Source organism: Xiphophorus couchianus, chromosome 13 (assembly GCF_001444195.1).
Source record: "Xiphophorus couchianus chromosome 13, X_couchianus-1.0, whole genome shotgun sequence".
NCBI classification, from domain to species: domain Eukaryota; kingdom Metazoa; phylum Chordata; class Actinopteri; order Cyprinodontiformes; family Poeciliidae; genus Xiphophorus; species Xiphophorus couchianus.
Genome location: NC_040240.1, coordinates 6074983 through 6089515, shown reverse-complemented (window position 1 = coordinate 6089515; position 14533 = coordinate 6074983). Strand labels below are relative to the sequence as shown.

Below are 14533 nucleotides of genomic sequence, written 5' to 3'. Positions count from 1 at the left end.
ACTGCATGCTAACAAAAACCTGCAGAAATAATAATGGCTGGATTTTATTTTTTTATGTTTTTGTCCCGGGGTGCAGTTGCTTTTCCTGCTGCAAGGGTGTATCCTCCTGCAACAAGACTGGACTCCTTACTAGGCTTTTGAAAACTCATTGTGACTCAGCACTTCTCATTCACCCCTGCACAAACCAAATAGAAAGCAGCTGGCCTCGGCCACAATCGCATTCCTGCAGCGATAAAGCAAAGCAGCTAGATTTTATCATGTAAAATTGTTGTGACAGTCTGCATACTTTTTAGTGGGGTAAAATGAAACACATTTTCAGAGGCAGAAATGATGCAAGCGTAAAAAAGTTAAAAGATAGTGAACTAATTAGCAGAATCCCAGCCCATTTCTAAAACTTTTGCAACAAAATGAGTTCAATTCTAATTCGTTGTCACAGAGCTAATCTGATTTTTACTCCGGTGTTCAAAAGTAAGGTTGATTTGGTGTTTAGAGATTAACACATTGACAAAATGGTGAAAAAAAAGAGGGGAAAAAAATCACTTTTGATTCTTTTCTGCAGCAGTGAAAACTAAACGTTTTCCCTGCAGTTAAACTGCAGAGAGAGATTGAAAAATATTTGATTTAAAGTTTGGGTCTTTAAGTCTACCTTGTGCTCAAACGTTGACATTCTTCTTGAGCTAGTGTTCACTTTCATATTTAGTATTTAATGCTTATTTCTGTCATTTAAGTACTTCTGAACCATATCTCACAGTGACTGATACTTAAAATGCTTTTTTGTCTAACATTTAATACCCTCCAAAACCCCTTTTTTGTGGGCCTGATTGGAAACAGACGACTTCAGATTTCTAGAAGACTCTCGCCAAACCAAATGAAAACGAACAGCTGCTTGTTTCGTCCTCTAGTTACAAGCTGCAGAAAACAACGGGTGAAGATTCTCGAAATGTGACTTCCTGTAAAGAATCACTATGCTGGCTCTGCCTAACAAGCCCTCTTGAGTATTTTGCTGTGCAGGGATGACAAGGCTCTTTTCTCTTTGTTTTTTTTTTTTTTTTGATTTTCGCCTGCACAACGAAGCAAAAATATTTTGGTCTCGCGCGAACACACCCAAGTCAAGGTGAGCAGGTTGAAGCACATGTGGGCCTTTCGTGAAAGCTGCAGACAAAGGAAAACAGAACGGCTTTTCCCCTCCAACCTTTTGCAAAGTCCATCTATCATTCATTGTCCGTGTTTGTTTACTGCAAGTTTGATTATTTGACTTGTCATTGACGGCTTTTATCGTTCTGTGTGCAAAGGGCAGCCATAAACGGGAATAGTGTTTTGTGCGCCTCCCTGTATAAACAGGGGATGAATGGATGGATGAGTAGAGTTCATAATGTTCTCCTGTGCACACAGAAAGTTTAGTGTTATGCACTATAACCACTGAGTTATGAGTGTTTATCAAAGTTTTGGATTAAGTTTTTATTGTGTTAATGAGGCTTTTATTTTAGAGCATCACCCAGGCAGAGAGAGGCCCTCAACGGGAATTGCTGCGTAAGCAATTTTTGTTTTCTGCATTTAATACTTTGTTTCCACTTTATTAGTTAGCTAATGTTCAATTAAATTATCATTTTTCCCCCCCTGGTAAATCACATCAGTTTCTGACCCAAATGACAAAAAGACTGATTTTAATTTTCCTTCTTTTAGAGACTTTTCGAGGCAAAACAACACAGTGTTACAGAAAAATGAGCTGTGTGTGTGTGGGGGGGGTGGAGTGAAAAATGTTCACCTAATAAAAACAACCAGACAGAGACGGCTACAATACTGCGGCACAGTTTATATTCACCCTCACACCTGATTATGTGGGGAAAAGTGAAACTTGCACAGTAACTGCATGGACCTCTAATATGAAATGTTCTTCTGGCACTGAATGGTGACCTCTGTTGGCCTCAGAGTAACAATGCTGGTCAGAACTGGAGCAGAAAATGCACACCACAGAGCATTTTTAATCTGTCCCATCGGGCACCACTCTTATTTCTCCTCTCGAAATAGATTCTCGTATGTCATGTTGTTATTCTTTGGCACCGTTCGACTGTTTATTCATTTATTTTTTTTAAATCTATTTCATCATATCTCGTCATCCTGTAGACAAAAAAATCTGCATAACTATCGTGAGTTAGCTGCTCTGCCTATCTAAATGGAAAGGTTGTAAAAAAGATTTACCCGTGCTCTTTAAGTTGTAAAATGCAATAAGATTTAAAAAAAGTACTTAGAAGTAATTAGAGTAGATAAGCTCAATTCGAACCCTAATAAATTAAACTATGAAGGTTTTCTTTTGTTTGTGTACAAAGTAATAAAGAGTGAAAATGTTTCCTTGAGATACGTCTCGGTGTGTGGACAGTTGGAAAACATGCCGTCGAAGCCAGCTAAATTGTTTTTTAAAGTGACCCAGAATGGCTCGTAGCAAATGTCATTCAAAAAGACTCAATAGTGCAAAGTCATGACAAACACATGAGATTTGCGCAGGTCAAGTTAGTTTCCTGCACAAACATTCAAATGATCAGGCACAGAAGCCATGTTGTACAGGATGACACCCACTCTGCAACCTGTCTGACCAGAAATACCAGTTTCTCACACGCGACAGTCGCAGGGAGCTCCTTCCTAAACTCCTGCTTCTTTTTGGTTTTTTTGGCCACTGGATGGACCAGCTTACCAATTTGATTGTTTGGCAAATATTAAATTTATTGTTATGACTTTAAATCACATCGTCTTTGCAAATATAGATTCGTACAGAGGAAAAAAAGAGATTTCTGTCGTGTGTCCATTCGTCCAGTAATTTGCCACAGCAATAAAACCAAAAATGTGGTCTTAATGAAAAGCATGTTTAATACTTAAAGGTCGTTTTGATCCTCATCGGAACGCATGTCAACACATTAGTCTAAATATTTCTATTGAGGCGATTGGTATCAAATTCCCACCAGATGTCAGCAACAATCTTAGTAATCCACACATAAAAAAAAGAAATGAATGCAAATTTGTCCATAAATTAACCAATAAAGTGGAACGGTATAGAAAATAAGTAACAAGCACATGAAGAAAAAGACGTGGAAAAATCAAAGAAAGTGAAGAAACCAGTCGATTTTGTTATTTAGAAACAAAACCAATATGCTACGTGAAACCAATATCAGCTGGTTTAATATTAACTGATGGCCTATAAACAGGTTTCTCATTACCAAAGTATTGCATAGAGTGGTGTGATGGTAAAGCAAATAGATGTTCACAAGAAAAGCCTTGCTGTTTCTGATATTCTGAATGTTGGAGCAGATGGAGTCTTAGTTTGGCGGTGAAGAGATCACCATCTCACCAGAAACCAGTCACAACCAGAAAATAACAGGTGCAGGCACAAAAAACACAGTGATGCATGAACACTGGCCAAGAAAGGAAAAAATGTTACAGCTTGTTAAATGTTTGCTGTAGAAGTGAAATACTAAAAGGATTTCATTTAGTGAATTTGTGGTCATACTGACATGGAGACATTAAAGTCTTATAGCAACTGACACTTCATTCTTTGAAAAATCTGTCTGGCAAGCTAGCTTTATATCCAGCTAGCTAGCAGATATAAAGCTAGCTAGCAAGATATAACGCTTGCTACCTAGCAAGCGTTATATCTTGCTAGCTAGCTTTATATATAGCTAGCTAGACAGCTGACTAGCTAGCTACATATCTACCTAGCAAGCGTTATAGCTACCTAGCTATCTGTTAGTCTTTGTACTTGTATTATTCTTATAACAAAAACACAAATTGTGATCTAACACCAATCATCCATTTTAGAATGCAGACCGTCTTAAGAAAATGTTCTATCATGTCTGCATCTGCTGTCTAAAAGGCATTTTTGCTGTTATCCTCCAAAAAGTACATGACCTGCAGCCCAGTAGAATCTGTGGTAGTGCTAACTTTGGTTGGATTATTTCAGGTTTATTTGAAAGAAATCCAAACAGCACACTCATTAGAAAAGTTCACACACGTTTATTATAAGGAATATCCGATCATGTTGCTACTCTATGTTACAAGATAGTCGAAACAGCTGCAATTTTTGAGGGAAAGGTTTTATGACGTTACAAAAAAAAAAACACATATAAAATGGTACTTTTGCGGTCTGACTGAAATATTTCTTTGTCAGACGTCATTCAGGGTGTCTTGACCCTTGGTGTTCTGCAGCCAGTGGGGAGGCCAGCTGGCCTTGACGCTCGGCCTCTCCCTCAGCAGAGCGTAGTACTCTCCCAGTCTGGGGTAACGCTTTTCAGACAACCTACAGAAAAACAAGTGGAAAACTCTTTAAACTGTACATGTTTTGATTAACTGCTGATCAAAACATACAAAAGAAGAGCTGAATGCAAACGTCACTTGTTTTTCTCACTCACCCAAATCTAAAAAGAGTGGCAACGGTTGGAAAAACGACTACATCTGCGAGCGTGAAAGACTTCCCTGCTAGGTTAGAGCCAGAACCCGTCTAGAAAAGAAAGAAGAGAGTTTGTACAGCAGATGAGAATATGTTACGGATTCTTCGGATAGTTTGTGTTTTTGAGCTGCGTTCACACACCTTGTGCAAGTAGCCCTCCCAGAGTTTGAGCTCCGTGCTCAGAGCCTCTTTGCGTCTCTTCACAGCTGAGGCAAGCCTCTCGCCTTCGGGGACGTAGTACTCGTAGAAAATAACTGCAGCTGGAAAGATGAAAAAATGTGCTGATTTTCCAAATAAACACCTTGGACTTAAAAAAAACAAGAAAAGAGATTGATATCTTAGAAATGGTAGCATTTTAAAGTATGGCATGGGATTTTAGTAAGGAAATTAATGACCTTAGCAAACAAAATAAAGTGTTTGAAACCAGGACCCAACTTATTATGAGTTATACTTTATAAGAGTTATCTACTACAGGTAAACAATTAATTTCTGACAACTCTTTATTCAAAACAATCCTGAACTAATCCTATAGGTAGGGAGAGAAGCATGTTCTGAGACTTGTAGCTGATTCTCCCTTGTGGTGTCTGCATAGTTACAGCAAAATGATGCAATAGAAACATTACTGAAGCAACAGCAAAGAACAGCTTTTATATTTAGAAGCAGAGAAGCTACCAAAAATGTTCTAGCTGTGGTATATAAGTAAAAAATATATATATATATACATCTGAGATTGATTGTTTTTTTTCTGTTTTACAAGCTAGCATTAGCACAGGAAAGCTGCTACAGGAAACAACAACAACCCCCCCCCTGCAGTTTCTGAACTCTTTATTCTGCAGAAAAATATTGTGGAGAGTGTGTTTAGCAGCTTTAAAACCAAGGGTAAAAAGATTTAGGCAAATGCTTCATTCTGACTGCTTTTCTTACTCAGTTTGTCGTAGAAAGTGAGGCCCTCAAACATGCGTTGGTACATCAGCGCTTGTTCTTCAGTGCTGTCTGGGATCAGTTTCGTTCCCTGAGACTTAAACTGGCTCTGGCAAAAACGGAGAAAAAAAAGAAAAACATATGTCACATTAAATGCTCACCATGTTGAGTTGTCCTCGGTCAGTGTACACATCTGTGTTTGTTTCAGATTCAGGCTTTAGTTGAGAAGTGGCCCCCTCACCTCCAGGTAAAAACAGGCTGCGTAGGATTCGTTGACAATTACGTCTCCATGTTTAAAAGATGGCACCTAAAAGAAGGATTTTTAAAATTCATTTTCAAATAAAAAACAGAATACATGTTTATTTACAAACAATTTCAGCTTATTTGCTTTTAACTTTACTCGCACACATCATTTATGTCAACCTGTTTTAATAATTTGTCTTGATTTTAGGTCATTATTTCAACCTTTTTTGTACTCCTTTGAGTTCATACAGCGCAGCGAAAAATAACTTTTTTATTGACATCTGTTCTGCTTTTCTTGCAACAATTAAATGTTTCAACTCGTCGCTAATTTCGGACAAAAATACAGCTTTCAAATAAATAAAAAAAAAGATATACAAGCCAACGTTACTGTGTGTGAAAAACTAACTTTTGGAAAAATATTTTGTGGTGTGAATAAGCAAAGTGTAACTTTGCAGAAGGTCCAGGTATCTCTGGTGCAAAATTGACCAATTTTCTTTTTTTTAGAAAAAGTCAAACATGAGGGTGTTAGTGTGATGATTTGGGTCAGCTTTGCTATGTGGATGGCTACATTTGACGAATCCACGACATGAATGCTGCTCTTTCAAGTGGCCTAATCAAAGTACAGACTTGAATCATGTAAGGTGCTACAGCAGAACCTTAAAAACACGTTCAAATTTAAACTACTTTGCAAAGAAGAGTGGTCTTAAATATCTACTTGTTGTCTGTTTGAAATAAATAAATAACTATTTTTGTCTAATATTATAATTTGCTTCATGATTTGAAACATGTAAAAAAAAAAAAAAATTTTAAAAGCCAAAACGGTAGGTAGTACTTTTTGTAGCACTGTAATTTGATTTTGTGATCCACTGTTGGCAAAGAAATTCAATTTATTTATTATTTGACCTCACAGTATAAAATGTTAATTTAGAATAAGCTTAGAACTGAAAGCTAGTAATTCATCTGTTATTCAGGAAAGCAACCTTCACAAACTACTTTCTGCTGAATCATTAACACACACTGTTATGTGACCTTACCGACCTTCACATTGACTCAGGCACACCTCCATCTGCATACAAAGACATCTGCTGCTGGCCAAACATCTTGTTCATGGATGTGCTTTTCTCCCTACCTGACCCCTTGGATTGATGTTAAACACTTCCTGAGACTTGATCTCCTCTTTGTCGAAGGACAGCAGTCTGCTGTTGTAGCCCTGCAGCTTCTTCTCCTCCAGGGCGATCATGACCCTCCAGCAGGGAGGCGAGCCGGAGCCCCACAGCAGAGTCATGCTCTTGGCCATAGCTTCAGAGAGAGCTGCAACATCTAACAGAATAGATGTAGCAAATGCTCTATCCAGAGCGGTTTGTTTCTTTCAGTCTACTACCGGACTGGAGGGTTTGAAAACGTCTCATCCAATCATCAACGATGACCGACGCAGCAAACTTGTGAAAGGATTGACAAACCCCTCCGTTCGTTAGGCCAAACGATCGCGTTCGCCCGACGCATGCTCTTGAAGTTCTTTGATGTCGGGTGAACTTTGCACAAAACCCCAAAGATAAAGCCAGCAGTAAAAGTTTATTGTTGTGTGATGAAAATCACTCTGTTGTGGACACATAATAAAATGACTATTACCGCTCAGTAGCTTGCCATTGTAGGGTTATCCAAACAACAGGTTATTTTCTATGGCTGGATGACTAAAGTCAATATTGTGAAAAAAAACTAGAAGAAAATAGAACAATACTCTAGCATTAACTTTGTCTTGTTAATGGCTAAACAAGACAAAGTTAGTGATATAAACTTTCCAGCTCAAATTTGAGCGCATAAAATGAAAATTTACTTGGCAAGTGGTGCAAAAGTCCAGAGAACAGCATCCTGGGAGACCTACCAGACCAGCACCCAACCCATGTATTTAAAAGTTGTTCTTTACCTAATCCACCTGCCATTCAGCCCATGATGAATGACTGTTTGTTACAAAATTATAATCTGAAAATTAAAGTGGAGGTTGTCTTTCCTAAGTGTCCCCAGAACAGACTACTTTTATACTGTGTGAAATGCAGCAACAGTGAAAGGAAGCGGCTGAAAGTCTCACTTATCTAAATAAACAGTCTTTGCTGTAGTTGTGAGGGTTTAGCTGCAACAAAGTGTTATTTCAAGGAAGTTCTCTCCCATCATGCAAATACCATTAGCCATTTTTCTTACAATGTGCCGTTTGGCCCCCAAAAGTAACTTTAAATTAATGCAGTGTTATGAATGGTAGGGAAGATAAAACATTGATACACTACGTATCAATCAGTTAAAATATGTAAAAACAAAACTATGCCTGCAGAAAATAAGACAAGTAGTGTAAAACGGAAAATGAGCTTAAGGGTAATTTTTTGGTGGTGTGTTCAATTGTTGAGCTGAAGTTAGAAAAATCTTAAATACCTTTACAACTACCAAGCACAACCAAACTCATGTTGAGCATCTGTGGGTATTGATTATCCTGCAGCTCTTACTTTGAAATACAGTCACTAGGTTCAACATTTTGAGAATTTATTGCCCACACAATCATTTAACAACATACAGCGCTTGTTATTTTTGCAATCTCTCATACCTCACTGTCATCAAGCTCTCAATTTGGAGAAAAAGTCGAGCACAGAGTGGCCAAGTTTACTTCAGGATTCACCTGAGCTGATACAGAAACTGGCCGCTTCCTGTTTGAAGTAAAAGTCAGAGTTTGGAGTTGCTCCATTCCGAGCTTTTTTTTGTTGTCGTTTCTTATCTATGTCCTTTATATAAGATCTAGCATCTACCTGTACCTAATAAGAACATTGTGTATCTGTAAAACATCTGCTTTCTGTTTCAAAGACACACAACTTTTGGACCTCAGTTTTTTTTAAAAAAAGCTGTTTTGAAAGGACTTGTTCCGCTTTAAAAACCTGTGAAAAGGCCGGTTTCTGCTATTCTTGCACACCAAAAGTTGCACATCAACTGGCAACTAGTTGTGCCACTCTTGACAAATCCATCTGACCTCATTTGAAATAACTGGAGTTGACTAAGTACGGTGAAGTTTTTTTTCTCTATACGTTCATTAAAAAAAATGAATCTGATCTGGAAAGCAAGTTTGCAATTTATTGTGTAATTTTCCACTTTTCCAGTTTGAAAACTCGCCCATCTACATTTTTGAGCGGGAACTATTTAATCCAGGAATGTGTCAAGTTCCACTAACCATAAGACACAATGCAGACGTTGGAGCTGTGTGATCAACTCCAGCATCCCTATGACATGGTGGTGGCAGCATTGTGCTATGGGGATGTTTGGTTATTACAATTTGGGACATGGATGCAACATAAAAAGTGGAAAAGGAAAAAAAAAAGTGAACTGGTGTGAATACACTGTAGATTCTTTAATGCTTTTTACACAAATATATTTGTATTTCTCAATTTTTTTACATTTGTGTAAAAATGTAATTTCCAGTGTTGTAAAACAATATAAAATGTATTAGAAAACGATCAAAACTATTTTCTTTTCCTTTAAATAGAGGGAATGCAGTCTGGAAATCATTTAACGTCCCGCGAAGAGCTGAAAGTGATAAAAGCAAACTTCGCACGAATGCATCGGAACCCTTTTAAAACTCATAAATGACATAAAACATTCTCAGACATGATGGTGCTGTCAACGTATTTTATTAAACTGGTAAACGTCACATTTAATAAAGAGGCTAATGGAGGGGAGGGGGTAAAAAAAACAGGGAATACTCAAAAACATGGTGCCAGTTTCTACAAACGTGCAGGACATAATGTTCATGTTTACAGCGAGAAAAGACTCATTCAATGGAGGCGACGCGCTCTCACATTATAATGAGATAAACACTGACCTACATACAGCACACAGCTGGGTCTCTGATGGTCTGAGAGCTGAACATGAAATGCAAAATTATGCAAAGGACGCAATTTTAAAGCACTGATTCATGCAAAGTCATTGCAGCATGTGACATTCGAGCCACCCTCGGAGTAGCGCAAACCAGTTTCTGACAATGATTTTCAAACGATAAGCCAGATAACACGGATAATTTACACCTTTAAACACACCGACCTTATTTGACCTATTCCACAATCATGGCCCCAATGTTTGTTTTTTTTATAGTGCAACATTTCTTGGGCTAGCCTCTGGATGTTGTGTAGAAAAACTTGAAGCAGAACAAACTTGTGGGAAGAAGGAAATTGTTAGACACTTGTTACACGTTTTTTTTTTTTCTATGCAGAAGTGAAAACGGATTGTAAGAGATGCAGCTTTAGTGGAAGGAGGCCAACAAACGGCAAACTAAAATCATCTTCTGTCAAAAAAAAACACAATTCAGAAGACGCCATCTTTGAAACCTCTTGACCTTTCAGAGAACAAAATCTGAATCTTGTGTTAGTCATTCTTGATTACCAGAAGATCTGATTTACAGCTGAACTACAAGGCTCCTTGTGAGTAACTGGACCCGGTCCGGTTCAGATGTCCTTCAGGGTGTCTTGTCCCTTGAGGTTCTCCAGCCAATGAGGAGGCCAGCTGGCCTTGATGCTGGGCCTCTCCTTCATCAGAGCGTGGTATGCCCCCAGTTTGGGGTAACGCCCAGCAGAGAGCCTGTAGATCAAACAGAGACGTGAAAAACAGTGAGTTGTATTATTTTTATTTGACTATAATTTAATAAAAAATTGTGTGTCCAGGTGGTCTTAAAAAATTTAATTTCACGCATGCAAACAAGGCTGGAGGGCAAAGAGACTCGTTGCTATGGCAACTGACTGACAACGCCACAAATGCATCAGGGTTCAACACCAGAAAACGCCCAAACATTTCCCACACAAAGATCAGAACATTCAATCAGTTACAGTGTTATGTTGTCAGGCCTGATGTTTATTTTGCGATTATTAATAACTGATTCCTGCGGTGGCAGATTAGCTCATTTAAACACCTGCTCTACTGATCTTTTCTTTAACTGAACCGAAACACCAAATTCCACAGCACAACTACATGTTAATGTTGTCATAGTCAAGCTAGCACAGCTAATTATCTCTCCTTGCTATTTTTTTTTTTTTCTATTAAAACTTTTTCCTAACTCTGTTATCCATTTGTCGTAGTTTGAAAATTAGTAGCAAGACCCTTTTTCCTTTATGTGTACATTTAAGAGTTAGTGCAATATGATGACAACTAAAACCAATGGTAGTTTTTCACCCTCCAGGGCGAGTTGGGCAGGCGGGATCTTGCAACAGAAAAGTAAGTTAGGGATGCTCAGACTGAAAAGTTTTGGCCAAAATTTATATCGGATATTAACTCTGATGTTATTGACAGCATTTACCAATATTTAACTTGATCAGATTTTTTATTTGATAATTCAATCGTCAGAATAAAATCAATAGATTCCTAAAATCATTGTTTACAGCAGCCCTAGAGTCATAACTGATAGGAATGTTGCTTGTTCTTACCCAAATCTGAAGGCAGTAGCAACGGTTGGAAAAACAACCACGTCTGTCATTGTGAAATCCTTTCCTGCCAGGTAAGAACCAGAGCCCAGCTACAGGAGGAGGAGTGCGGAGAACAAAGAGCCAGTTAGGGTGCAGCAGAACTCGTTTAGCTGCTTTATGTCGGTTGGGTCGTTCCCCAAACCTTCTCCAGGTAGCCCTCCCAGAGTTTGAGTTCAGTGACCAGGGTCTCCGTGTTTCTCTTCAGAGCCGACTCGAGCCGCTCCCCTTCGGGAACGTAGTAGTCGTAGAAGATGACCGCACCTGGAAAGAGGAGAAATTTGCAGGTTTTGATCCAGCGGGCGTAAAGAGCGGCCGCTCGCTTCTACAGAACGACCCCGACTCGTGTTCGTCGTACTCAGTTTATCGTAGAGCGAGAGGCCCTCAAACATGCGCTGGTACATCAGCGCCTGCTCCTCGGGTCCGTCTGGGATCAGCTTGGTTCCCTGGGATTTAAACCGACTCTGCAAAAGAAAACGATCATGATTTCTTCTTTTCTCCCCTAATCATACGCAATTGTGTAGATTGCTGCTTGCAGACTGGCTTCCTCACCTCAAGGTAAAAGCAGGCTGCATAGGATTCATTAACAACAACATTTCCATGTTTGAATGATGGAACCTGGAGGAAAATAAAGAAATGACATGAGAAAAGAAAATAAACAGAAGGATTACAAGTGTTCGCTTTAGTTATGAGTTGAACATATTTACCGAAAAAGTTTATTTATTTTTTTTTTTTTTATCTAAAAAGCATTTTTAAATTTTGGACAGTTTTTGTTTAATTACTGTGTTCTTTCAGCAAATGGCTTTTTTTTTTACCAGGAGTCTGTACACTCCTGGTAGCGATTAATTGATCCCTGAATTGGTTGACTATCATTTCAATAATCAATTAATCACAATTAATTCAATTAATCGTTTCAGCCCTATCCTGGACTTTGACTGCACCATTGCTGGGGTTTTTTTTTTAAAAAGCCATTCTTATTTTGTTGCAATTATAAACACAGTGCCATTGCATAGAGCAAGTTGAAAAAATAAAAGCTTACAATGATTATTACGGCTTGAAACAAAACATTACTTCACAAGGTAGTTCTTAGGTGTGCGTTTGAAAAAGTATTCAAACTAAATTTCTTCAAATTACACAGCAGTAGTCTCTGTTTGTGTTTATTCCAGCTAATAAAAAAGGGGAATATTATCAGAAAGTTTTATGCACACTTCTAAAGCAACAAAAGACAAAAAAGGATTCTGCAGATTTCTTAATTTCTGTAAACATACAATGGTATCACTTGAAATGCTTATCGGTTCTACTGGAAACTTTTGACAAGTTCTTTTGGAAATTTGACTAACCTAGAAAATAGTATAAGCCTTTCCTTCAACAAGTTAATGTGTAAAATGTGTAAATGTACTTATGAATATTACGGTATAGAAGAAAAACCATTTCCAAGTTGAGGATTCATTGCTATTCACTGGGTGAACTGTGTGTGACTTGGCTGAAGTGGCAGACAGGCCTTCATTCAGGGTTATGAAACAATCAGAACCGTTTTTATGCAAGAGGCCTGAGATGCAGCTGAGCTTAGGGGAGGCGTTCAAATGCTGTAGGAAATTTAATGCAGCTGGGTGTGAAACTAATCAAATAATCACATCCTTGGATTTTTGTGCCCGGAATTTCACTTTAAAACCAAAGCACTGGAGAGGAGTAGTTCGGCCTTTTTATTAGTTTTAATACAATCAAGGCAGAGCGACACGGGAACATTAGTCTGCAAAATATTTGTTTCAGTGCGGCACTGCTTTGCGGAAACTCCAACCTACCTGCCCCCTGGGATTGATGTCGAGCACTTGCTGGGACTTGTGCTCCATTTTGTCGAAGGACAGCAGTCTGCTGTTGTAGCCCTGCAGCTTCTTCTCCTCCAGGGCGATCATGACCCTCCAGCAGGGAGGCGAGCCGGAGCCCCACAGCAGAGTCATGTCCTGGGCCATGATTTCAGGTTCAAGAGCTTCAAAGTCACGCTTTCGACGAGCTTAGCAACAGTCAAGTCTGTCGCACAACAGGCACTAGGCGGAATTTCGCTTTCTTCGATTTATACGCCCACGGGGAAAAAAATAATAACGAGCCTCTGTTGCCACCCAGTGGCATAGAGAGGTAACTGCATCTCCAGAGGTCAATGCTGCGTTCAGGCCGGGATGGAAGTCGGAGCAGTAAACGAACTCCACACACGACATGAGGAAGTTCTGACTGACATTCAGAAAACAGTGGGACTTGGTGTTTGTTTTAGAGCTAAATGTTGGCAATGCAAATATGAAACAATACATTTTCATGATTAATGAATTCAAGGACAACGACAGCAAGTTCACAACACACTCCTGGTCTTGTTCTCTTACTAGTCTGTGTGCTGTTTATCCACTCTTATTCTAAACTGAGATAAGAAATTACATGACTTCTTTTGGAAGATAGAATTCAAGTAGGTGCCACATTACAGATTTTTATAGATTTAAAAAGTGTGTTATTTCCCCCCCCCCCCCCCCCCCCCCCCCCCCCCCCCTTCATAGCTGTGATGGTCTATCACTTAAAAGCTACTTTGTGTTGGTCTATCACTTAAAAGCCCTGAATAATAAAATTTTGTGTGCATTAACAACTTAGCGACGGATCATAACTGGTTTTTACATGTAAAATGTCAAATGAAAGAAAAGAAATGAAGAATGTGATGTTCTATTAATCAAATCTGGAAAAACAGGAAACCATCAGACAAACAGTCACAGCACAAAACAAGACCTGTCCTGCATGCCCTGTCCAACAGGACTCAGAAAAGGCAACTGGAACACTCCTTGAAAGAATAGATATTATGTGCCATTTTGGGGCATTTAAAAATAAATAAAATAAGTTCAAGACAAAAAAAATTACATCAAATATCACAGGAAGATGCATGAAATAACCACACGCTTGCTTTGAATCTTCACTTTTTCCAATTTCTGTGAATTAACTGAACATTTGTAAGTATAATAAATATTTTCTAGCTTCCAAGACATGGTGAAAATACCTTTATACAATCTCACTTTTACAAATGACTTTGGCCTCCGTTGTCCAAGCTTCACTGAAGTAAACCATGTTTTATTCTATAGAGCTAAAAGGAATTATAGTGAAAACAAAATAAGACGTAGAAGTGGATTTTCCACAGTACTTACAGTTATGCCAATATTTCAACTGTTTGTCATTGTTATGGATGAATGAAACATGTACTTTGCATTGTTTCACAGTATAATTCTGCCCTATAGTTCTTATTCTTGCAAACAAAGATGCATTATAAGTTTTCTGTACAGAGTTTAAATCGTCTTTGGATTTACTAAAGTTTGGCAATCTTGTCATTGTCGTGCTTATGGATTATTTATAGCTACTTTTTTGGAAATTTAGAAATTAATCAATATGTAATCTGAGTTTTTCCTGATCTCACACAAGTACCATATGT

At 38.5% G+C, this 14533-nt stretch overlaps 1 protein-coding gene across 2 annotated transcripts; it reads right to left on the bottom strand.

The window, feature by feature from the left end:
- Positions 1-3978: 3978 nt before the first annotated feature.
- Positions 3979-13203, bottom strand: LOC114155690 (glutathione S-transferase A-like). 2 transcript variants are annotated; one of them, XM_028035699.1, is made up of 7 exons: positions 12996-13203; positions 6729-6842; positions 5598-5663; positions 5360-5465; positions 4577-4695; positions 4398-4486; positions 3979-4285 (listed from the first exon to the last, which is right to left on the bottom strand). In XM_028035699.1, the coding sequence occupies exons 1-7, from the start codon at positions 13047-13049 to the stop codon at positions 4153-4155; spliced, it is 681 nt and encodes a 226-aa protein (XP_027891500.1). In that variant the 5' UTR covers positions 13050-13203; the 3' UTR covers positions 3979-4152. The 2 variants fall into 2 exon arrangements, with proteins under 2 accessions (XP_027891500.1, XP_027891499.1); XM_028035698.1 differs by lacking the exons at positions 3979-4285; positions 4398-4486; positions 4577-4695; ... (1 more) ...; positions 5598-5663; positions 6729-6842 and adding exons at positions 9245-10204; positions 11044-11132; positions 11225-11343; positions 11438-11543; positions 11632-11697 and having other exon boundaries at positions 12882-13164.
- Between the last annotated feature and the right edge of the window lie 1330 nt (positions 13204-14533).

What these genes read in the sequence shown, in the direction of transcription:
- LOC114155690 (XM_028035699.1), bottom strand. Translation starts at nt 13,049, where the DNA reads ATGGCCCAGGACATGACTCTGCTGTGGGGCTCCGGCTCGCCTCCCTGC. An exon ending in GCTCGCCTCCCTGCTGGAGG is followed by an intron (nt 6,843 to 12,995) that starts GTCATGATCGCC and finishes CCCTGCTGGAGG; the next exon opens with GTCATGATCGCCCTGGAGGA. An exon ending in CAGCCTGTTTTTACCTGGAG is followed by an intron (nt 5,466 to 5,597) that starts GTGAGGGGGCCA and finishes CGTTTTTGCCAG; the next exon opens with AGCCAGTTTAAGTCTCAGGG.